We start from the raw sequence: 26,585 nt of genomic DNA on the forward strand, positions 1-26,585 counted from the left end.
TGCTCAAGTTCGTTATTTCAAATGTGGTGTGCGCGCTCATAATGGAAATGACACGGTCGTATTTTCCAGGCGCGTCCCCTCAGCATCTAGTTAAAACCATCTCAGCTTTTGACAAGAAGTTTTGACTCCGTGACAAGAACCAACTCAATCAGCTTCCTTCGAGGTGAATTTTTTTTTTTTACTTCGTTATAGCAAGGGTTTAAGACTAACCCCACATCACGACATGCTACATTATTTAAATAAAAATAGAAGAATGATCACTGCTGAAAATATTATCAAGTTCATTTTTTTATCGCTTGATTAAATGATTTATCGACTATCGCGACAGGCCTAATGAATATGCAATTTTATTTTACATTTGATTATTCAATTTCCGTACCCAAACTATTGTGCTATTGCTTATACTTTGCACTGTAAAAAAATTCAGACCTCTCCAACTCAGTTTTTTCTATTGACTGATCACATCTAAATTTTAGAATTGCCCTAATGAATTTGTGTGAATTAGTGATCACATCTAAATGTTTCACTTGACTAAACTGAATTAACTTAATTTTATAAATTCAATTAGGCCAATTGAAAAATTTTATGTAGCCAGTCACTAGAAAATTCTGAGTTGGAGAGGCTTTATTTTTTGCAGTGTGTTTATTTGTCAATTTTGCTGACTTGATCCAGAATCAAGCTGATTTGGTCAGGTCTTTTGACTCAAGCTGTTTATTCAGGCTTTCTCAAGCCAACATCAAAGTTTGATCACAAACTTAAGCCTCTAGTCTTAGTTTGTAGTCCTAATTTTCTCATTTATGTTTGTCTGTATTTTTGCACTAATATCTGAACCACAAGATCAAACTGAAATTGAATAAAATTACTACAACTTATATGTCTTGTAACGCAATCACTTTCTATGACAAGTTTTCATTGAGCAGCCTGGAACTTGACCAAAGCATGACTCAAACTTTTGCACTAAACCCACAACTATTGACTTATTATTCCTAAGCTCCTGAACAATGATGTAAAAATTGTGGTACACTGAAAAGCACTGACTCACCGTTCCAGAATTAGAAACCTCTCAGTCCCCTGGTGAGGTCATGTAAAACTAAATCCAACAATAATCAATCCAATCAGACTGAACTTCCTAGTTAATCACAATAATAACAGCTCTTGGATTAAATGCTAGAGAAACAATTACCTGAACCACAATTCCTGGCAAGATATGTCATTTAACTTTTTATTTCTCATACAATAATCAGAATTGATTTGTCGCATTGTAACTGGGAAACAAACCCCTGTGAGCACCTTTCATTGCAACAAATGAATGAAACATGAAAAAAAAAAGGCTAGGTACAGTACGTGCGTCAACTATGTGCGTCAGTCATCACAAATGACCACATGAGGTCCACACCTGATGATACTTTGGATCACTGCTAGTTTAATCAGTGCCACCAAATAAGACTAAATTCCAAAATACACAACTGGCCCATGCACAGTATCAGTGCTTTAATAAAGTTAGCTATCAAATCTGTAGCATTTGGTTGAATTGAGTCCGAGGAAAAGTGCATGAAATCTAAAACACTGCATGCCAAGTACATGCAAAATAACTAAAATGTTGTTTTTTAAAAAAACGAGCATGATCGTGTCTGAACATTTTATTTTTATTTTTATTTTTATATTTATTTATTTTAAAGTAAGTATATACTGGAATTGATTTGAGTACATATTTCCAATAATCTTATCAAATCTTAAAAGCACAGCTTCGTATTTTCTGTATAGAGCTTTTTACTTACATCAGAAGGTTAGAATTTGGCACAGATCTGTGAGAATAGGTGTTAACGGGTCTTTTGAGCTTCATAAGAAGAGTCTTATCCTCGTACTGTTACAGAGATGGTTTTACCTGTGTTTTCCCTGCATGTGAATTGATGTTCTACTTCACTTCCTACTTTTAGAAAAACTCTGTAGATCTCATTGACCAAATAGCTTAATGAAACAATCAAACCACCCTTCAGCATCTGGTAAATATATGTATATATATATATATATATATATATATATATATATATAAATGACCTGCAGGAGGATGATACTGAACAGAGCTCCAAAATAGTTAATTGCTACACCAAGGCCACCCACCTAAAAAACAACAACACAGAAATGTAATAAGAATAACAATTGTTATTATCACAATAATATAATATGTTATTACCAAAATATTTTTTTTACATTTATAGGCTTAATCACGTCCATTATTTATTATAATCACACAATTGTATATTTTATATTATATCAATATGTGAATCCGTTGTTCTTGACATGAGTTGGCACAGATTAAAAACTTTGTCAAACCATCCTCTGCTTAGCAATGTTTCGTTAGATATGGTGGAGAATCCAAGACTGACTACCAGATATCGCAAATGCACATTGTGTTAAAAGATTTGAATAATTAACTGTGTTTTGGCACAATTTGATGAAAAGTCTCAAAAGGCTCAGAAAACCTTGGTTTCCCATCACTAGCAGTATTTATTAAAGGGGTAGCCCTAAATCAAAGTCTAAAAACAGGCAAAGGTCAAAACACAGGCAATCAGTCCAAACAATAACAACAGGGCAAGAACCGGCAAAAGGTGATCCATAGACAGGCAGGGAAACAAAACCAATACACAAGAAGCAAGGCTTAGAAGTGCAACATAGACATGCATCCTGAGCCTGTGGCTTATTATGTGTCTGAAAGTAAGAATCCTGGATTTAATCATCTCAAGTCACTTGTTAGCCTAAAATGTGAAAACGTGAACCTGACTGTTATGCATTACTCAGAGACTCAAAGGTCAATTCACCACAAGTTATCCAGTGTAGTTTGTGGGACCATTTTTAAATTTAGTTTATATACTTTTTCAAAAATTGTCTTGATTACCTCTACGTATTGGTCTTGCAAAACCACCACTTTTGTGTGTTTTTTTATTATTTTGTATTATTTATTATGACCTGACCCTCATTTCATCATAACCTATTAAGACAGTCTGTAAGACTATGAGCAGAATAACTTTATATTTATAAATTCATTAAATGCACGGCATCTCAAAATCAGTCATGAAGGTCATTGAAGGGGGGGTGAAATGCTCGTTTTCACTCAATCTCCTGTTAATCTTGAGTATCTATAGAGTAGTACTGCATCCTTCATAACTCCAAAAAGTCTTTAGTTTTATTATATTCATAAGAGAAAGGTAGTCTGTACCGTTTTTTTCCTGGAAAAAACACGACCGGCTGGAGGCGTGACGTGTGGGCGGAGCTAAAGAATCACGAGCGCCAGTAGGCTTTTGCGTTGAGAGCGTTTGGAAGCTGTGACATTACCGTGAGGAAAAAAACATCCAAAACAAACCATGGCTTACAGTCAGATTCAGCCGTTTATTTATGATCCAAAATCAGATCCAGAGGCTGAAATTTAACAAGAGCAGCATCAGCAACGACGTCTCTACGTGGTATGTACTGAAACTGTATATATTTGCTTAGCGGTTTTGGAAAATGACTAAGTTCCACTTTGTCGTCTTTTTTTTATTTTATTTATTTTTTTAAGCTGTACATGTGGAAAGTGTAGTTTGATGACAACATCGCATGTTGTTTACTTGATGTGCTTACGCGCCGATAGCTAAGTTAACAACACAGAGATATTTGAAGCAGTTTTACTCACCGCCTGCGGTTCCAACACACGACCGTGACCCTTTTTCGTTGGGACTGCATTATCCTTAAGAAATAAACGATGTGCAAATCCAGCGTCAAACTGGACCTTGTTTGTAAAACAAGCATCTTCGAAATGCAGGGAACAAACACAAACACTTGCACAACTCCATTGATGCTCTGTAAAAATAAACTCCGTCCACTGGTCCCTTAATGCTGTTTTTTTTTTTTTGGTAATCTGTGCAGGGTTGTCTTGCCCTGGCAACCAAAAACACACTCCTTTTGTGACTTTTCGTGACTCTCTCGCTCTGATCAGTGAATGTCTCGTCTCTGCTCTGCTATACGGGAGCGCGTGCTCTTCCGGCAGAAGTGCCTTAGGACCCATATAAGGAAATTCCGCTCCATCTAACGTCACACAGAGCCATACTCAAAAAAAACTTTCCGAAACTTGTGACAAACTGGAAAGAGTATTTTTGGAACAGAAATACTCCTTCAAACGTACAACTTAATGTTTAGCATGGGAATCCAACTCTTTAACAGTGTAAAAAACTCAGTATGCATGAAATAGCATTTCACCCCCCCCCCTTTAAATGAACTTCAATAAAACTTTTACTAAAGTTTTGTATTTATTTAATTACTTCACATCAGAAAAGTTAAACCTGATTCTAATTCTGCAAAGAATAACTACTTAATCAGCAGGGATTTTGCTCTTGTCTAGACTTCCTCATTAGATGGGTCAACTAACCGATATGTCAACCAAACCACCATTAAAGATTCTAACCCTTTCTCCATTCAAGTGGAAAACCAGACAGTTCCGTCTGACGTATCCCACTGCCTCTACAGGTCAACTGACAGATTAAAACAAAATACCATTGTCTACGGACAGGGTCAGGAAGATCAATGATCAAAAGAGGACTGAGATCCCATATTGAAAGATGATATTAACCAACTGATTTTAATGGACCCAATAATACACAAAATATGAAAAGAAAAATGTGTTGTTCAAGATGAATAAAATCTTCTTGGGGAATTGGTGGACCATCAAAAATCCTCAAAAAAAAAAAAAAAACAGATAATAGCAACAAATCTCTGAAAATGTCTTATTTTATTTATTTCCTGCAAACAACATTTTTAGAGCAAATAAATAGTGCACTGGTGGAACACTATTTGTTAAGAGACACTGAAGGCTTCAATAAGTAAGGAGAATAATTTTTTAGCATTTAAGAGTTAATGAATAATTCTTATATTACTATTAAATTAAACAAAATAATACAATAAAGCTAAACTGAACTCAAATAAACTCAAATCACAAAACTGAGATACAAACCGAATCATGGGAAATTTAAACTGTCACACCCCTAATATACACACATTCATAATAAACATATAAAAAAAAAAAAATATATATATATATATATATATATATATATATATATATATATATATATATATATATATATATATATATATACATATATATATAAAACATATATATATAAACAAGGAATATTGGCGTTCTAGAGAGGGCTATTGTACCATAGAGTGAGTAAAACATGGCTTCTCTTCAACACTTCAACACAACCACCCAGCACTGCACCCTCCTTTGAAGACTGATAGGACAGAAAATATTCTTCTGCATGTGCCAGTGGAATCACGTTTATCTACATCTGATTGAAAAAATAAAGGGATGTTTCAGACTTGGAATGAAATCCTGTCCTCACCAGTCAAGATGCAGAGAGAAACAAAGACATTTCTGACCTGAAGTTTCCAAATTATACATTTCTCAGGGAATATGAATGTCAAACACAGCAGATCTTTATGATTAATTAGGTGTTAGGGGCAGTGGGTGCATGGGGTGGGAGAGAATCAGGGTCTGTAAACTGAACTGTTGAATAGTTGTGTTGTGAGTTTTTTTTTTATTCTAGTATGAAAAGTAGATAACACATACTGTAAACAAACACATATTTTGGCCCAAAAGATAGAGCTTTAATGCAGTTCGACAGCACAGTTGCTTATGTAGTATTGCTTTGTCACAAATTCAGTTGGTAAAAAACATCAGTTATAAATTTGGTTCACGGAAACCAGATGTGAGCTAATTCACTCCTGAAAGAGAAGCATTTCGTGCAGTCATCTGGACTTTGTTTACCCTTGGTATTAATATTCATCTTGGGTGATCTGATCACAAATGGTCCGCAATGAATACAGGTGTAAACAGGATCCAAAATGCTTATCGACTTGATTAACCACATACACAGGGAGTTGAAAATAGACGATGGATGATCAAGGTATACCACGGTTTGGAAAAGTAACGGTTTCAAAACCACTAAAATCTTCTGTTATACCATTCCTGCGGTATGCACAGTTCTTTTTACATGTTGTCAAAGACAGAAAGCGCAGGACTCCCTCAGTTGTGTGCAGCAAAGAGCGTTACAAGTCAAACAACCCCCCCCTCCCTCCGTTTGGTGCGAGCAGTCAGTGAGGGTCACACCTGTGTATAGGATTAAAGATGAAAATGAATCCCTTGAAATTTTTACCCAGTCAAAAAAGATGAAGTCTTCTGTATGGGAATTTCTCGGGTAACATAGACTTGTTCCGTACACAAAAATCTTCCATACAGATGACTTTTTTTTTTTTTTTTTTTTACAGATATTACGTTTTGATTTATGCTTTTCATTATTGAGCTTCAGGTATAAGCTCACTTAAGTGACTGCACTTAATTTTATTAACAAGGATTTAATTATTTTAATAATTTAGCCTGACTTCCACAACTGGTCAAGGAGAAAAACAGGCAGATTCAAATAAGTAGGAGTTTAGATAAGGCAACTGGGGAGAAGCTTTCCAAAAGTGCTCAACGGAAGCAGAGAAAACAGTCTTATCTGAGCTGAACTTAGTCACTCAATAGATAACTGAGGATTCCAGGATCGACAGGCTGACAGAGTGGAAAGAGATCAGCTTGTAACCTTGAGACCAGCCAACGAGTGACTGAGGTGAGTGTGTTTTCAATGGTGTGTTAAGTGGGTGCAGGTGTCCATCATTAGTAATCGGGTGATTGTGAAGGGTGTAGGAGGCTGGTGAGGCAGGTGATTCTGTGACACTGAGATGTTTACTGTTCCAAAATGTTATATAATTCTTAAAAATAAAATGTATTGTGTTCAGTGAAAAAAAAAGTCAGCTTGCCTGTCCATCAATAACTGTAAAAATAAGTGCAAAATCACATCCCCTTACAATTATTTACAGTATTCAATGAAGAAATTAAGAACTAAACCTTTAGTAACACATTATTTATTTATTTTTTTGGATTTGATATGTAAGTAAAAATCATTTAAGGGGTAATTATATATAACAAATCATGTAAAAATGTATCAGCCTTCAAAAAAAAAAAAAGAGCAATCGTGAAACAAACAAAAACAAAACCCATTCAAAAATGTGGGGGAGATTCACAAAGAGTGGACTGTAGCTGGAGTCAGTGCTTCAAGAACCACTACGCACATACGTATGCAAGACATGGGTTTCAGCTGTCGAATTTCCTTGTGTCAAGCTACTCTTGAACAACAGACAGCGTCAGAAGCGTCTAAAGACAAAAAGGACTGGACTGCTGCTGAGTGGTCCAAAGTTATGTTCTCTGATGAAAGTAAATTTTGCATTTTCTTTTGGAAATCAGGGTCCAAGAGATAATCTATGGGGTATTGTAAAGAGGAAGATGCAATGTGCCAAGAGCTGATCGACTCCATTAAATGTCGCATTGCTGCAGTAATTCAGGCAAAAGGAGCCCCAACTAAGTATTCAGTGCTGTACATGCTCGTACTTTTCATGTTCATACTTTACAAGATTTCTAAAAATCCTTTCTTTGTATTGGTCTTAAGCAATATTCTAATTTTCTAAGATACTGAATTTAGGATTTTCCTTAGTTGTCAGTTATAATCATCAAAATTAAAAGAAATAAACATTTGAAATATATCAGTCTGTGTGTAGTGAATGAATATAATATACAAGTTTCACATTTTGAATGGAACTAGTGAAATAAATCAACTTTTTTATGATATTCTCATAATATGACAAGCACCTGTACACAGCATTGACTTCCTCGCAGTTGATAATATGATGTCGTCTTAATCCTAAGATAGGGTGTTCATATGCGCCGTTCATACAGGACACATCCCAGCCAGGATTTTAGTAATGCCTAAATTATCCAGGTTTTGGCTATTTGCACTGTGCAGGTTGATCGTTGTGTAACATTCATTAGAGCTATAAAGAGCAGAGCAGACGGCTCCTTATGCTTTCGAATCGCTTTCACGTGTTTGTTCTTTCGTTTGACTTGAAGCATTGTGGTGCACTTTGTTTTTTGTTTTTTTTATTTGTGCGCAGCGACGCTTCAAGTCAATTGAACGAACAAACACGTGTGCATATTTGCATTGCTTTGATAGTTCCTTCTAGATCTCACCGTCTCACGTGCAGCCCCACGATTGGTCGACTATGTACAATACCTGCATGTTATTGGTCAAAATGCTCTGGATCCTGACCGGGACGTTTCCCGTATGAACGGCGCATATGGCCACGCTATCCTAAGATCAGTTCATCAGCCCAGCGTTTGAGCATTCGAGCAGGAAACCTTCATAAAACAAGAAACAGGGCAAAACATCTACACAGCCTGCTTTGTTGAGGTGTTATATCAACATATGACGCCCCTCTCTCTGCTCACTTCCTCCTTGGGCCCCAACAGCAGGAGGTTGGTGTCAACAAGGAATTCCTTCTCATGAATATTTCCCTTCTGAAAACAAGTCACACACAGGGCCCTAGTGAGGCCTTTACAGGTCCAATGAGTCTTTTAAACTTCACTGTGGCAATGTAAAATGAGACGTTGCCAACATTATGCCATAAAATGATACCGGGCGGTGCTAATAACTAGCTTGCAACAACACAGAATGCTCGCGCTGTTGCTGCTTTGCTTGGGAAAATAGTTGTGCTATACACAACTTATCTTTAAAAGTGTTGATCCGAAACAAATAATATCGATCACATTTCAGAGTAAAATGATTTTGTGTTATAACTGATATGTCCCATCTACAAAACATCTAAACCGCTGCTCCAAACATTAAACAGGACTTGTGTGTCTGTAAACAGCATTTAGTGAGACATGAATCAACTCACCACAGTCCAGAAAAGTTTTACAATGGCAATGAGTTGTTAACGTCACAGTTAGCTACGTTCAAATGTAATTTTAGCTTTAGACTTTGTGATGAAAACTCAAATCCGGTCACTTATAACAGATGGCATTGGCACTTCTGAGAGAAGAATTAGAGTCAGTTGTGTAGCTGCTCAGTGGGCAGTGATGACCTGCTGATTATACATCATGACTCAGAGTTTGAAGGGTGTTTAGTCTCTGTAGCTCTCTGGGCAAGGTGACTGAGCCCCTGTGGTAAACCTTACGAGTCTGGATCATGTTCTTTTAACCACAGTTTCACAACACCACCTGCTACACAAAAACAGAGAACATCTTAAAGCCCAGAATAGGTCTTAGAGAAGAATTGGATTTGATCATAAATGCAATCAGATGGCATGGTGCATAACAGAGTAATTAAAAAAAAAGTTTAGAAGGTTCTTAGCTTGCTTGCCCATCTTCATCTAACCATGTTCTCACATTTAGAGTTAAAGGGATAGTTCATGCAAAAATGAAAATTACCCCATATACAGCTAGGATGACTTGAGGGGGAGTAAATCATGGGGTAAGTTTCATTTTTGGGTGAATTATCCCTTTAAGTAAACAATTTGAGAGACATTAAGAATATTTCATTTAATATTAAACATGCAGGTTATGTACAAAAGCTCCTCTACAAGACATCTGGATTATTCATGGTGGCATGTCATGTTTGAAAGGTTTGTCTGAATGAAGATTCAACTGTCTGCAGCTTTTTATTATGGAGTTAAAGTGTAAGCATTTCAAAAACTCCAAGAGAATATGAAGAGCTTCTGTCTCAAAAAAGTCTGTAATGCACAATCATCTAAATGAAAGGAGTGTGCAGGGCAAAAAGAGGTGAGGAAAAAGGAAGCAAGAAATGAGACTACAAATGCCTCTCAGGGATCAAATCTGTCTCGGATATCCTGCTCTGCTATTCCACCTCTCTGCTTGGATGGGTTAACCATACTCTCTCTCTCTTTTTCTCTCTCACATATACACACGCAGAATGTTTTAGTTTTGTATGTTTGACTTGTTCAGACTGAGGGGTGCTGCTGAGGTCCTGGACTCTCTGAAGGAATTAAGAAAAAAATAAAATTAAACAAATAAAATAAAAAAATAAAAAAACCTTGTGTCTTGAATTTAAAAAATAATACTTAAAATATGTATTTATTTACAGTGTTTCAAACGTTTGCAATAACACATAATAAAACAAAACTAAACAAGAAAAAAAAAAAGAGCTGACAATTCGAACCTGGGACAGATGAAAACTAAGTCAGGCCATATCCCATTCAATGCGATTGGCAAGTATGTCAGAGATAAGTGAGGATCGACGTGTGGTACTTGATCCCTCACTGTGACAGGACACACAGTATGCCTACAGCAAGAATAGAGATGACACTCTGATTAAATAAAAGGCCTGTGGCAGAGCTCACTGCCTCTCTAAGCCAAACTCACGTGGCTCTGGAAGTGTTTGCAAACAACTAAAAGAGGTCAATCGCTCTCTGTGACTTCATCTTCTAAAAATAGACCAACACATGGCAAACTCCCCAGTAATGTGGTTTACGCTGATCAGATGGAACTGACCACTTTTATGAGCTTAAACAAAAGAGGGGTCTGTGTGGTCTCTCGGTTGAAGTTAACACCACATAAGACAAGATTGTCTTCATGCAGCATGCAGGCACACAGTACGTCACACATGCCATTGGTCAATATCAGGATATCTGCTGACCGGGTGGAACACAACCCTATAGGCTAATAGACTAGATAAATCAATAGGGAAAGTCAGTTGTTATTTTTCATTTGTAGTTGTCTGTAATATCTAATGCATGCTAAGCATTCCCGCAGATATGCTTGTAATAACCTTATGTCCATCATATAACAATGCACACTCGAGTATAATGTGCTACTCGTTTCCATCATCAGCACCTACTTTCAAAAACCTCTCCAGCATATTTCCTCATGTCAAGAGTTGGCAACGGACTTGTCTGGAATACTTTGCAGGCTCCTTCTCTCATTGCCAATTGAGTTCTCACTACAACCACAATGCATGCCTCTTCAGTCGAGAAAGCAGTGAAACACAAGTACAGGGTGGAGGTGGCTAGCCAAAACATCCCACACCGAACACAACCGCACTGGAGGAAGGCAGGTGTCACTTTCACATGGAACCACAATGACTGAATGCTTTTCCCTTTACTTAGGCCAGTTTCACAGAGCATGAATAAACAGCATATACTGTAAGCAAAATTGCAGCGCAACTTCAACAGCAGACCTGCTTTGACACAGACAAAGGCCATAAATGATAAACAGTTATCAGGAGTGAGTTACTACACATGAATCTACACCCCAAACCCAAGATAGCTACTGTATAATCAGTGACACACAATAGCCCCCCCTTGCGGCCCCCTGTGCTACGCTTGTGCAGTCCAATGACGAAATAAATATCTATTTTCCAGCATTACAATTTCTAATTGTCAGTCACATTTATTATATACTGTATCTGTAGATTCAGAGGCAGACATCCATTCGATTTGGTGATTTGCATCACAGACAACAGCTCCTGTTGGACGAGCCAAAAGGTAAATGCAGGATCAATATCAATGCAAAATGTCTGCACCTTCAAGAACATACAAAATATACTTGGTTGACAAAAATGATGGGAATGTGCTGGGATGAAGGTCATCCCTTCAGTCTGACCGGCTAAGAGGGGTCACCAGCAGAGTGATTAACTTGATTCAATCTGTGGTCTACATCTGATCAGAGGCTTGAACTCCTAACCAGATAGCATCTTCATCCACTTGTCTACAAGGAGCTGAATAACATCGAGTCCTGCACAGTTGATGATCCCTTGCCTTTCCTTAGCATTTAAAACTGGAACGTTTGACAAACCATACATTTCACTATTCTTTTTCCTGTTCCACATGATTTAGGAGAATAAAATATAACCTCAGCGTCCACAGTTTATTTTCTTCAATTATTTAATTAATCACCAAAATTAATTAAACTAATCCATAATTTTTTCCACTGTAGTGGATTACCACTTCTGACACAATCAAACATTTATTTATTGTTTATTTTTAATATGTAATCATTTCTCATTTATTATATTTCTGAAAATTCTGCCTACTAGCCTAGACCACCTGAAACTGATGTCACATTTAGTTGCAAAATATGTAACCTTCTGTACACATGGTATGTACGTAGACTGATATTTTCCTGTCTCAGATGCATAACTACAGCACCAGACTGTCATACTTTTGTCCTTAGGGTTAGGGTTAGGATTTAATACATACTTGGGAAACTTCAAGTGCCTCCTGCAGCTCAGTCATACTTCCTCCTGAGGAGAACAACCTCTACCAGGTTTTCTCAGCGTGTGGAAAGAGACTATTAGTCAGCCGGCCCACGTCACAGCATGTTTACACCGTCAGCTCTGGTTCTGGGATGCAGTCGGGAGGGGGAGCTCCCCACAACATCCTATTCCAGTCCCGGTCGCTCATCTTCCAAGGCTGACTTTAAACAACAGCTCTTATTGCATGGCAACAGGACGCTCTCCAAAACGCACGCTACCCAGCTCTCAGTCCAAACACTTCAGAGAGTGTGTACAAACAGAGGCCAGCAACCCTCAACAGCGGCAGATCACAGAGAAGACGGTCGGCCCTTAGCATAGAGCTATATTTGGTGTGGAAAGTTACCATACCTCCGATACAGATCGGGCAGCTGGTGAATCCTGGTGGTTGGCAAGAATGAGGAATGGAAGGGTACACAGCTGAGGATGCTGCATGGCCAAATGGAGCTCAGACCGGGACGCCTCCATCTCTTCATCTGATGCAGCACTGTTGAGGACAAACACCACACCTTGGGAACCTTGATAATATCGGCTCCAGTATTTCTTGATGCTTTCAGCTCCTACAGAGAGGGAAGCAGTAATGATGTACCATGTGACCGTTCATGTACAATCATAAGCAAGCAAAAATCTTTCCATTTATCAGTGTGAATTTTTATTGAATTAGTTAAATCCAACAGGAAGACAAACTGAATTTTTGAATTCAAAATGGCAGAAAAACGAAACAAAGAAATTGTAAATCAATGAAATTCAACACAAGTAAACATTCTGGGAAAATAAAAAAATAAATGTTTTTTCCACCGTAAACCAAAAAAAAATTAACTTATTAAATATACAAAATGTATTAATTAAATACTATTTTTGTTAGTAATTTTTTTATAGGCTATCTATCTATCTGTCTGTCTATCTATCTATCTATCTATCTATCTCTTCATGGCATTTAAACCTAAAGTTTGCTTTTTCCCATTTGCTACCTGAAGTTAAATTTAATTCAAACTGAGGAATTGAACTTGAGTCTAAAATGCATTCTTACTTAAATTCTGAATGGCACACAATCCTGGTGTTAGGTTCACGTTCATGGCTTCCAAGGAGACATCACAGAACAAATCATGTAATAAAATATTCCCCATATCCTTATAGCATTTTTCCTTGTATTATCAGTCCATGACGTATATCATATTATTCTGTTACAGTGCTCCTCTTGATTTCAAATAAGTTTTAAAATCGTTCTAAACGAATCCCTTAGGTTTTAGAGTGCTGAACTTAGCCTATGAAAGAAAAAAGGAAATAAATCATCAAGCACTATTCTGTCACAATTATCAGAAGACCACAAGCCAAGTCATGTAACTGTTGACAAATCCGGTGAGATCACGATGACGCAAGTTTGTGGAAAAATGGTCAAGTCTCAAAACAAAATTGTTTTGCGGAAACTGCAAGAAATAAATCACACTCGCCAGAAAATAAGCATTTGGTTTGACTTGCCAGGCTAAACCAGTGAAAAATTACAGCACACAAGACTCCTGGGGAGATGTGAAACGGCATTATGGTTATTTGCTCAGTGTTTTCCAACAGCCTGTTCGGAGATGCCAGTTTAGTTCAAATATCTTAAGGATTTGGTTCAGCCATCTCACCAGTCTGTGCAAAGAGATTAAAGTAATTCAGCAAACAATTAAGTAAAAGTTTTTTTTTACTTCCATAATGAAAAAGAAGGGCACTTAATGATTATATGATTAATTAGGAAGACTTATCGGTGTCATCACAAGTATGACAACCATTTACAAACCTGTTTGTTTTTGGAAGCATGTTATGCTCAACATCACAAACAAAACGTCTGCTAAATTATACCAAATCTATTTCAAAGAGACATCATGGCGTTAGAAATAGACCAACAGACAGAAAGACCAGGTTGAGCAGCTAGTTTCTCAAAAACGTTATTTCCAAAGAGTAAATGTATAGGCCTTTTCAGGAACGGCAGAATGTATTTGGGTTTCCACTAAGTCTCTTGGTTGCTAGTTCAAATGTTAAGCAAATGTTTTACTAGATTAGTTTTTATTACGTGGCACTCAGGAACAATTCATTCAGATTTTGACACTCTGTTATCAAGTGCTTATGTATAACAACTGCTAAACTGTATTTGATTGTTCCCATTCAACTGATTTTCATAGTTGTTCACAGCAGCACTCCACAGCCTCCCATTTCCACATAATAATATATATTCAAATTAAATGTCCATTTATTTATTTATTTGGCAAACAGTTGTGTAATAAATAGGATTCTGTGAAGTCAGACAGTCATTATTTCATGTGTAAACCTGTACAGAACGATCAGATCACCCCATCAGGGTTCATTTTGCGTTAATGACGTCTTACTGTAGGTCCCACCTTAGGTGTAAGTTATCACAAGGTGAGTCATCCACCAATCTCCCATATCCATTTACACTACTTCAAAACATTTGGGGTCAGAAAGCTTGTTTTTCTTTTTTAAGAAATGAATACTTTTATTAAGCAAGGATGCATATAATCTTATTCAGAATCTTGAAAAAAAAATCACACTTTAAAAAAAATATTAAGAAGCACAACTGTTTTAACATCAATAATAATAATAATAATAATAATGTATATATGTTCTAGAGTGCTAAATCAGCATATTAGAATGATTTTAAAGCATTGTGTGATTCTTAAGGCACTTAATGGCTGCAGGAAATTACACTGCACTTTAAAATATATCAATACAGAATCCAGTTACGTTTCACGATATTACAGTTTTACTGTATTCTTGATCTATTCAATGCAGCCTTTGTGAGACAAAAATACTTTTTAGAAAAACATTAAAAAGTCTCACTGACCTCAGGCATCTGTACAGTAGTGTATGCAAGTACACAAGAGCCTGTAACCTCATTTCAGACTTTCCCCATCCAGATGTTTCACCACAGTCCAGCCACACCATTTACTATTTCCCTTAACACAGCAAGAAGGTCAACTCAAACTGACTGCAGTGTGGCAGCTGCTAGATTCAATGGCAGTTATCTGCAGGCTCAGACAGCATCTGAGGATATACTGTATTTATTTATTTTTATTTCTGCACTATTTTTTGGGGGCAAATTAGTTGAATTCTTCTGAATTTATTTAAATATGGAAAACATTAAACAAATTTGTACTATATTATTACTGCTACATGAAAGAATAAGCCAAAAGCTTAATAAATATACAAGGATCAGGGGGTATGTAAAACTTAAGGAAATTCTGAGGAGTCTGGTCATTTGCTTGGGTCTGTATGTTACATCAGTGATCAGTGGCGCACGTCTCATACCCATGTATCATCATACTGACATCTTCTGCCATCTATTGGTCAATGACCCTGTCATGAAGTCAAATGTTAGAAGTGCTGGAAAAGCATACTCAGAAAGTCACTGATGTTTCTGTATGGCATCCCAAGACCTCATTCAAAACACATTCTGGTTTTGTTCAGAAAGAATAATGGCGTACCCACTGTATATACTCATGATGTTGCAGGGCACCATTATGTAAGACATATGTGAGACTAAAAATGAAATTTTGCAAAAACATTCTACTCTTCCTGGGACCTGTTATCCTGACCTGCCAAGAGCGTCTTGGCTGCTCGTCTGGCCACATCTCCAGGGCATAGTGTTTCATCTTAACTCATTAAATGTCCATCATGCTGGATCAAATCAGACAGTGTAGGTCTTGAAATGCCTTTCCACAGCTCAGATCCAGGTCATGGTATTCAGCTCGAAACCATCTAACCACAGGCAGCAGAAAGTACAAACAACCACGCATAACCAGGTCTTGGGTTTCTTTTCTCTTTAAATATAAATGAGTAAAATACTTCGGCGCTGTTTAATGTAATCCACACTTCATTCCTGCATTATGTGTGTCCCATTAACATTGCCATTCAAAAGATTGTGGTCAGTAAGATTTTTTTTGTTTTGTTTTGTTTTGTTTTTTTAAGAAAAGGCACGTTCAACTGATCAGTGACAGTAAAGACTTACTAACAAACTTACAAAAAATGTATATTTCAAATAAATTATTGCTTTTTCACTTTAATTCAAAGAATCCTGATTTGTTTGTTTTTTTAATAGTTTCTGTTTTCAACATCGATGATAATAAATGTTAATAAGCACCAAATGAGCATTTTCAAATGATTTCTAAAGGATCATGTGACACTGAGGACTGAAGTAATGACTGCTGAACATTGTAATAATACTTCACAGTATTACTGTTTTTACTGTATTGTTGTAAAAATAAAAGCAGCCTTGGTGAGCAAACGTTTCAAACTGGAATTTATGTAAAGTATTTATGACTGTAGCAAAGTGATAGGAATTTTTTTGTTCTGGTCTGCAACACCGGAAAAACAGAAAATACGAACAAAAAAAGTAATACAGAGCAACTTCCCCTGAATAAAAACCAACAAAAAAGAAAGCTGCTTGACCAATCACATTTGAGAACCCTGTCCCCCTTTCTCAATGCCTGATCACAAATGTTTTGTGTTATTGTGACATCTTTTTCTAGCTAATCACGAGAGCTTTGACCAGTTAGCACTATAAGTTATTTTAACATATTTTTTCTTTCCAAGATAATGAAATACATTCTTTTATACAATACAATTACTTATAAAGCACTGAATAGAGTACCCATAAAAAATCTAAGCCAATGAAATGGCTTTGATGTAAGGAGGGTAGGATTCTGCAGGAGGAAAGGATAAGACAGCCAAGCCTACTTCACACAGAGTACAGAGATTGATCGAATTTGAGATATGAATCTTTAATATAAAGTTATTTAGTTATGATCCTTATAAACTCTACTTATCATCTGCTGTCCAGCTGGTTCAAGAGCCTGCAGAGTTTGACTTTCCGTCTTCAAATGCAAGACACATCAGCATCACTTATGTCATCACCATTATAATCTCACTATCGCTTGTGTCGTAAATTCAGAGCAATTTTGTGGAAACAGGATTACATTAAAAAAAGTCGCCACATATCACATTTAGTCATTAGCGCTGCATTAGTGCAGTCATGGGGAAACATGACAGCATTTGTCATTGCTAACTATAATCACTGTTATAACCTTCAATACTAAAGAACAATGGGAGAAACCCCTGACTACACAGACTCATTTGGTTTGGTTTGGTTTGGCAGGAGCAACTTACCTCTGGCAGGTCACATATACTTTATTTCAACCCTAAATCTAAAATCAAATTTCTGCATTTGAATCATTTGAATTCTCAACAACTGTGCTTTGAGCTAGTGCACAAGACTAAGACACTAGGGAAGCCTCTCAAGCGTATACAAATAAAGTGAATGATGACTGTTACAGAGAACCGATGAGCAGGACATTTGTTTTCCATTAACTGAATGAACTCCTTAAACTAACAAAAGAGTTGGCAGAATATAGCATCACACTGTAGCTCATGGCTAATACGATTAGCACACATACAGTACATTAGCTGTAGGAGTAATATCCAAGAGAACATTGCAAATTATATTAAAAAAAAAAACTCAAACTCGATGTTCTAGATCATTACTTTGACATCTGGGTACAGTATGCTCTTGATGAAACCATAATTTAAGCTTTAGGAATAAGCAGTTAATGTTGGTCAATATCAAATCTGTGTTTCGATGAAGGAATTAGATAAAAGCAGAATTAGTACTAAAAGCTAAAACTGAAAGTGTCAAAGCAAACTTTTTAAATTAACAAATTAAATAAATTAAGAGAAAATATTTTCACTAGGGGTGATACTTTTGCACCCCACTGAACATGTGATATGTTCTCCCAAATGTGCAGAACAAAGACATCTTTTGTTAAATAAATAAAATCAGAAAGAATTAGAAACTTTTTCAATTACAATAAACAAATTAGAAATGAAATTGGAAAAAAAAAATTTAAACATTCTTTTTTAAATACAGCACACAAATACATATTGTTTTGTTTTTTGTTTTTAAATCCAGAAGTTATGGAAATTCATGCTTTCCAAATCTAAGTGGTTACCTGACTGTAAGATACTGTACAACCAGGATAATATCACAGATGGCTCTTATAACTACTCCACACAGAAATATGCATGCTGATTCAGTCATTTGACATTAAGAGTTTAGAAAAACAAAACAAAAACAATCAGGGCACTGTTTGGTCTGTGCCTAAAAATGAAGTTATAAGGAAATGAATAATATTGTCTGACATTCACAGCAAGGGCTATCATCACACATAAAGTCACGTCTAATCTCCTTTGACGTCATTGTCACTGGAGAGGGCGCATTCACAGACTTCATTAACAGATGCCTCTTCACTGTGCCAGTCATGCCTCACACCTAATGGACACACTGCTAACACACACAGGGCCTTTGTGTCAAAAGGGTAACAGACACGGATTGCCTCTTGCCATCAGGGCGGATTATTTCACGGATGAGGGAAGCAGTTTGTTAACCGCAGCAGGACAGCAGCCTTCACGCCACGAGCTGTATGACAAATTGCCGATATGTCATGATGGCAAATGCTCACAGTTCTCACATTCACATTCATCCATCCTGTCATTCCACAGTTTATACAGCACCAATCTTCAGAGATTTGTTCATTCTCATGCCGCCGTTATAAATCATATCAAAGTGATTGTATTTAAGGGATGGACACAAACTCAACCAGTGGGAAAAATCTATTATGGAGGAAGTAAATTGGAATTGGTCAAAGTTGAGTTGTAACTGGGAATGCTGACTATACATCTGTAATAGTTAAGGAAGGAGCTTCATTTAAACCACAACAAGCTTGAGCCTTTTCTATTTACAATATCACTACAAACAGCAAAGCATTCTAAAACACTCACAGTGCCTTTAAAGCAGTGGTATTAAAAGAAAAAAAATCAATAAACACCTTATTGATGATGCTTGCTTTATGCATGCAAGAAACGAGCCTGGAATATGAACTAAATGGTTAAGCATTTTCTTTATAATGGTTTTCTATGGGAAAACATTTAATATTAAACTTTGCACATTGTTTTTATATTCTGGGTTCACCTGCTTTCCTGTACAAAGTATGCATCATCAATAAGGTTTGTACAGAATTTGGTCTTTAAATATCACTGTTTTATTACATTACTGCAATCCTTGTAAAAATAACTGGCGGTCAGCAGAGGAAAGCCTTGTTTCGCCCTGCAGGTGGACGTAAGGGTGTGATGTCATGTGAAAACTATGAATAGTTGTAAATAAACAATGCTATACAGTATTTTAATTGAGACTTATATTAAAAGCTAATTAAAGACTGTTGTCCTTGCCTGAATTATTTTTATTTATTGTTTTTTTTTTTTTTTACTGATGTGTCTAACAAAAATGTAGAGCAAATTTTAACATTGATAATAATAAAAAAATCTGAATGTTAGAATGATTTTTGAAGGATCATGTATCACTGAAGTCTGGAGTAATGACTGCAGAAAATTCAGCATTGTCATTACAGGAATAATTAGATTATAAAATATATTAAAATGGGGGGGGGGTTATTTTAGACTGTAATGATATCTCACAATAATACTTTTTACTATATTTTTATATAACTATACGTTTTGTGAGCATAACAGATTTCCTTTAAAAATATTAAAAAGACCCCTTACCTACTCAAAACTTTTGAAAAGTAGTGTAGATTTATGACAACACAGATGCTTGAGAAATACTGTACATGGTTATAAATAAAATATTTAAAAAAGAGAAATATTATACATTTACTAAGGAAGTTTCAAGAGTCTGCACATCAGATACAGAGTTATGATATGGTTTTCCCGGATCTGGAAAGAAAAGGGAAGGGACTGACAACTGTAAGCTTTGAGAACACATGGGAGAGGGTGTTTAAAAATGCATTACTCAATTTAGCAGCGGAAACACAGTCATAGTAGTGAGTCAGCCTCCTCTGCCTTTTCCGCTATGTAACTACTAAGTGAGCCTCGCAGATGTAGTTTAGGTTAAGTAACAATTATTGAGATTGGAATAATAAAATAGATTGTGGTTAGATAAATATATCAGTATTCCCCAAAAAAGTCTAAAAATAAACAACAGAAATATCTTGTGTCTTCGAGTCAAAAAGGTTGAGAACCACTGATCTAGATGCAGAGCAGAAGAATAATATAGTTTCACCAAGAGTGGACACATCTCAGGTTATATGCATCAAAGACCAAAGTAAGGCAGTTAATGGGGCAGCATATAAACACATGAACAACACATCTTTTACATCTGCATTCCCGTTCAGGTAATTTGCAAACTTTCAGTCAGAGCAGATGTGTCCTGCTCCAGGTGATACATCAGCCTCATCTTAAAGAACACTTGAGGCCACAATCCATTAAAACATCCCTGGGGGCTCTGACCTCACCTACTGGAGAAACTTCATTTCACAGCCCTCCATATGCATTTCAGATTTAGTAAGGCTTCCCTTTGGTTTACTGTGTTCTCTATTCCTGTTGTTTTTCTTTAAGTGGGCTCTTGATTCTGTTGCCCTGGTAAGGCCACTTGTCATGATACAGAGTGCACCTGTAATGTCCCCTGCGACCCACAAAACACATAAATCACTTCAAAGAGTGGTTCCCCAAACATTCTCATAAAAAGAGTCAGGCTCTGATTTATTTCTCTCTCAGCAGACCTCTTTCTATTTAGCAGTCCTACAACAACAAACATCTTCCAACATTGTATCTGCACACTGTTACCCAGCCGTTGGGTTTGTGGTCAGGTCATTTTCACTAACTGCTAAAACTATACACCCCTCCCTCCGACGAATCAACTGAGAATGTGGATACATAAACTGATTTTATTCGTTACAATAGTAAATTTAATTTATTTTGATGCTAAAATATGTTCTCTATTCTCAGTACTGTTTGTTTATGGGCAGGGTATGAAGTCCGTCACAGCATCTTTCAGTTACAAGTGAAACATGAGGGGGCATTCTGAGGTTTGCAGTTACCCCGCCGAAAAGCGGCCCATCACCGGCTTAGATTTTGGCGACACACTGAAAATCAGCACTATTTGGGTTAAAAGGGATAATTAGATATATATGTAAAATGGAGGGTCTGAAAGAGGCTGAGATTTTGATTGCTAATTTAAATATTCGATTCATATTACTAACAAGGTAAAAATCAACTCCTAAACAATGTCCGCTATACATCATAATGTGTTTACAGTCTTCTACCAAGGTGAAATGGGGTGAAATACCCTAAATTAAGCCACTTTCTGTAACAATCATGTACAGATATGTGATAGATGCAGACGAGAACTATGTAATTCTGACAGAACAATATTTTGTATTGTGCATTTAATAAAATAAGTATTTCCAATATTTGTTTTAATGTGTCAAATGACCCATTTCTCTGAACTCTGGTAAACCTGCCAATGTTACTACATCTAAGGGATGAAGTTTGTATCAGGGACACAACATTGGACTGGTTCTTTTCATACCATTCAGATAGATAATTAAAGGTGACGAGTGGAAATTCATCCTCCTCCTCTGCATGACTCATGTGGGGTACCTCAGGGGTCCCTTTTGGGACCAATTTCTTTGGTTTGTATATGCTCCCCATGGGTTCTATCATGAGGAAATATATTATTTTGTATCACTGTTTATCTCTTCTAGACTAAATTATTGCAATGCACTTTATATGGGTCTCAACCAGTCCTCGCATCTCTTCAGGTTACAGGTGCAGTATAAGATCCATTTTAAAAATCTGTACTATCTTTGTTATGGGTTATTTGTTGCTTTTTTGTCTTATTTTATTTTCTTACTTCTTTATAGTATCTAAATTATTTGTTTATGTACAGCACTTTGGTAGACATTAGATGTTTGACCTAAATATAAATACCTTAAAAATATATTTTTTCACAAGGTAAAAAATCTTAGTTCTTTTGTAATGAACCTTTTCAAATAAAATTGTCTTAATCCCAACTTTATTTTTAAGAATAAATATATATTTTGTTGGGGTTTATGCTAAAAGAAACTAAACAAGCAACTAAACTGAATTTTTTGCTATTTCAGCAAAACTAGACAAAACTCTGATCAAGAAAATTATTATTTTGCTGTGTCAACACAAAATATGCTAGCTGTTCAAATTATATTTGTTTTTCCTATGAATGAAAACAGAAAATTAAAGGTACATTTGTGGCTATCGCAGGCATCAACTTTTTTATTTCCCAGTTTCCCCTGTTTGCAAGCCCTTCTGCCAAAAGAAACACAATATTTATTTGCTTAGCAAACACCTACTAAACTTGACTGACTTGTGATGTCTTTCTCTTTAAATTCTCTGTGCAGCTGTGGTTTTACTGGGAAGTAGGAGACACTGAGGTAAGCACCCCTTCTTAGAGTTCAGGTGGCTAAACTAAGAGATCTGTCCCAGAGACCGCTGGATTAACATGGCAACAATCTTCTTTCTACTTATTGGAGAAGAGGTGATGATTTGTAGTCTGTTTGTTCTTATTACCTCCTAGTTCCTTCACATTCAGTATCGCATTTTCAAATGGCACTGCCTTGATGCTGAAACCTGTGAAAGAACACATGCTCATGTTAAAATTTCACAAATGTTGTGGTTAAGGACAATATTTGAAGTATATATTGAAATATAAATTATATTACTATATATAAAACATAAAGAATCTAAGTTTTGAATGACATGAGGCTGCGTTGACAGTGACATCTGTGGAACATGCGAAGGGACTGCCCAAATCTATATGTATATGGGTGGTTTTTGCTACAGCACTTTTAGCAAAGTGTTTAACCTACACTTATATTGTATAAATTTAATTATCAAAAGATACATCCACTTTTTACCACTTTTGCAGTGGGCATGAGATTTCTGATTGACATTACATTCATTTTGTACAGAGGCAAATAGGGCAGACAATTGGTACTGATTAATGTAACTGAAAACATGTGAGACTGAACCTCCAAAGCCCATATTAATTTTAAGCTAATGTTCATGAGGCAAGTTCCATCAAATGCTCAACAGGTGAAAGTAAATGTCATGAACAGGAGAGAAGCTCCATCTAGGTCTGTTTTCACAGACTAGTGACTCTGAAAACCTAATCTAATCATATTTCCATGACAGTCTGCCAAATAACACTTCAATATTATAATTACTGCTTCACTAGATAGCCCAAGACAGGTGTTCGCTCCAAAGACAAAGGGCGATCATCATTGGATGCACATTCTGGGTTTGTGTATTATCTAGTGTGCTGTATACATTACACTCCAATTGATGAAATGTGCCAAAGAAAGCCTGACACAATTGTGTCTTCTTTTGTGAAAAAAAAAAAAAAACATTTGTGTTGTTGGTAAAAACAGAAGTGATGTCTTGCATCTTCAGAGGTGAAAAAATCATGAAATATACCAGCCTGACGCCAATGGCTCTAATGAAATCAACACTCTTGTCACAAGTAAGAAACTCGATGAGATAAAACCCAGATGTTCTAAAAAAAAACACATATACACAAAAGGAGCTCATCTGCAAGCATGCTCTTTCTCTGGTAAAGTAGGGTAGTGCTCAAAAGGAGGCTCTTAGGTAACCTGCTGCAATAACTTTACACAGCTTTCAGTTCTCAGAGAGGTTGAAAAGCAAAGGGTGATAATAAAGAGAGATTTTCCAGTGTGCTGGGAAAGTGTAGAGCCAGAGATATGATATATGTACTGAGTACAAATGTGGAGGCTTAGGCAAATATACAGCAAAAAATAGTTGTTGTAATGATTTTTCATATTTTTTTGAGATACAGGAGCTGGCGCTTGAATTACTTATAAATTCTTAGACGGAGTCTTTTTAGGTCACGGGACTAAATATGTTATTTGTCTCTCATCTTTTGTTCCTTTGAAAAACATGTTTTGTTGGCTTAAAAATGCTGCGGTACAAAGCTGCAGAGAAATGTTATATTACCTGAGGTTGGTACTGTGCCATCACTGATCTCATTGCACAAGCGAGATAACAGACTGGTCTTGCCAGCTCCACTCAGTCCAATGCACACAACATCATACTCCGGTCTAGCAGGAGGTGGGGTCATACAACACAACTTCTGGAGACACTAATAAAAAACAAAACAAAGACAAACATGGTTAGTGACAAAGAGTGGTGTGCTGATAAGCATGCTGATAAGGCTAACAATTTAAGCATATGTTTGCCGAAAAAGACAGACTGAAAATAAACTGAAGAGCATGAGCTGTCAAACGCTAATCAAGTTCCAAAGAAAGTCGCCTGCTGATGCCAATGAACTAATGCGGTGATTTGAAAAGCAACACATCTGGAGGAGAACTCCTGAACTCCTGACTTCACTGACAAAATGGGACATGAAATTCACCACACAGATGTTGCTTTCTCAGTGACCACGTTTACGAGTGTTCCTACAACTCTGCCCATTTAATGTCCAAGGGTGCATTTTTATTAAAACAGATTTGTAACTTTGTGTAATATTAAGATCACATGAAAAACATTATTGAAAGCTTTTAACTGAGATTTATTTTTTGCTGTTTTTATTTCTTATTATAATTTTTTTGTGTGCGTGTGTGCAGATTTGATTGTTTTACAAATAGAAAAAAGACAGTATTTTATGTGAAAATTACACCCACTTGATTGTAACTGTCCCATATATTTACATTTATTCATTTAGCTGACGCTTTTATCCAAAGCGACTTACAATTGCTATATATGTCAGAGGTCACACGCCTCTGGAGCAACTAGAGGTTAAGGGACACATTGGTGTCAACCAGTGGATTCGAACCCAGGTCTCTCCGACCATTGGCATGCATCTTATCCACTGCGCCATCACCACCCCAGATATATGATATATGATATATATGAAGTCATTTCCACCTCAGTGAAGAATTCTTCTGTTTCAAAAGTGAGTGTACTCATTCAACAAGGATATAACAGTATCATTGAATAATATGCTTGAGATGACAATATGAAAAAAAAGATGATTTTTCGAAATCATCTGGTGATCATACTTACAAAGCCAACAGATTGACGGAAAATGTCTTTACATGTGGTGTTTACATTGGCTTTCGCTTAAGCCATTTATGACCTTTGCCTAATAAAAGAATAATGTTTACATAGTTTACTAGACCTTACAGGTTGTATGAGAGTTATTAAGGATAACTGGTGTAAGACTGTGCAACAAACTAGATGATTTAGTGCCTCTCCTGCACTAATATGGCCGAGACCGCCTTTCCTATTGCTTGATATTAGGGCAGGATTTATTGTAGAATTTGCTTGCCCTAACATGTAAAATAGACTGTTACCAGACAGTTAAACGCAGTCTGTGTCTGTTTAGGGGGCAGGGTGTGGAAAAGGATTCTGAAAGCTTGTGTCCTCATGGCAGCAGACAGACCTGTCACTTTATGAATCACTGTCTTTGACTGGAAACCTGCTGGGAGACATTAGGAGGCAAATGCAGTGTGAACCGTGAATGGGACGGTTAAAGCCGGTGTGGAGAGATCAGTATACAGAACTAAAAAGAGATATCTTTTATTAGCAGGACAGAACTAGTCTGGGCCAGGCAGGGCTTGATTCTGCCCTTCACCTCTCGATTTTTTTATTCCACGTGGAAACACACTTGTTGTAGTCTCTATATAAAGAGCAGTTTCTTTCTAAATAGATAGAAAAACTAGTTCAGAAAAATGTTCACTTGGAATATGAATGTGCAAAATTATATTCCCAAAGGGAAAAAAATATCTCTATCCGGCCAAAACATATTTCACATATAAGATCAAATTTATGATGCAAACAGTGTGGATTAAGGAAATATAATTGATAAATTTGTTCACATATTTCTTTTAAACATCTAAATGGCAAGATATTGCATTTCATATGGACAAATGCATTTCCAATCTTAAAATACATTTGAATTGTACTGGACTGGAGAGACAATTTTCATGACTATGAAAATTGTAGAGTCACACTGAAGGCATCAAGGTCTATTTGACCAAGAAGGAGAGTGATGGGGTGCTGCACCAGATGACCTGGCCTCCACAGTCACCGGACCTGAACCCAATCGAGTTGGTTTAGGAGTGAGCTGGACCGCAGACTGAAGGAAAAAGGGCCAACACATAGTCATGAAAATAAAGAAAACTCTTTGAATGAGAAGGTGTGTCCAAACTTTTGGTCTGTACTGTATATATATATCGGGCAATAAAAAAATCTATTCTCAAAGTTGGTTTGGGAGCTGGGTCTATTATACGCAAGCTATAATGACTTTCACCTTGATATTTTAGCTTAGATGTATGAAATTAATACATTATACATGACGTGCTAACATGGAGGCAGCAGGAGCCACCGGGTTTGCTTCAGGGAATTTTTTTAAAGAAACTTCCCAATGGAAACCTCGACAAGCCTATTTCACACATACTCCATCTGCAGTGTGTATGCAGTCCGTGTGCGTTACGTGTGTGGAGCTGA

At 36.6% G+C, this 26,585-nt stretch overlaps 1 protein-coding gene across 1 annotated transcript in view; it reads right to left on the reverse strand.

The window, feature by feature from the left end:
• The window catches only part of arl15a (ADP-ribosylation factor-like 15a), a 97,634-nt gene that overhangs the window by 48,278 nt on the left and 22,771 nt on the right, over positions 1–26,585 (reverse strand). Inside the window, exons 2-4 of the mRNA XM_052592467.1 lie at positions 24,072–24,216; positions 22,629–22,688; positions 12,528–12,736 (exon numbers count right to left, since the gene is read on the reverse strand). Coding sequence (XP_052448427.1) covers positions 12,528–12,736; positions 22,629–22,688; positions 24,072–24,216 — 414 coding nt within the window. The remainder of the gene's footprint in view (positions 1–12,527; positions 12,737–22,628; positions 22,689–24,071; positions 24,217–26,585) is intronic.

Source organism: Carassius gibelio, chromosome A5, assembly GCF_023724105.1.
Source record: "Carassius gibelio isolate Cgi1373 ecotype wild population from Czech Republic chromosome A5, carGib1.2-hapl.c, whole genome shotgun sequence".
Classification (NCBI taxonomy): Eukaryota; Metazoa; Chordata; class Actinopteri; order Cypriniformes; family Cyprinidae; genus Carassius; species Carassius gibelio.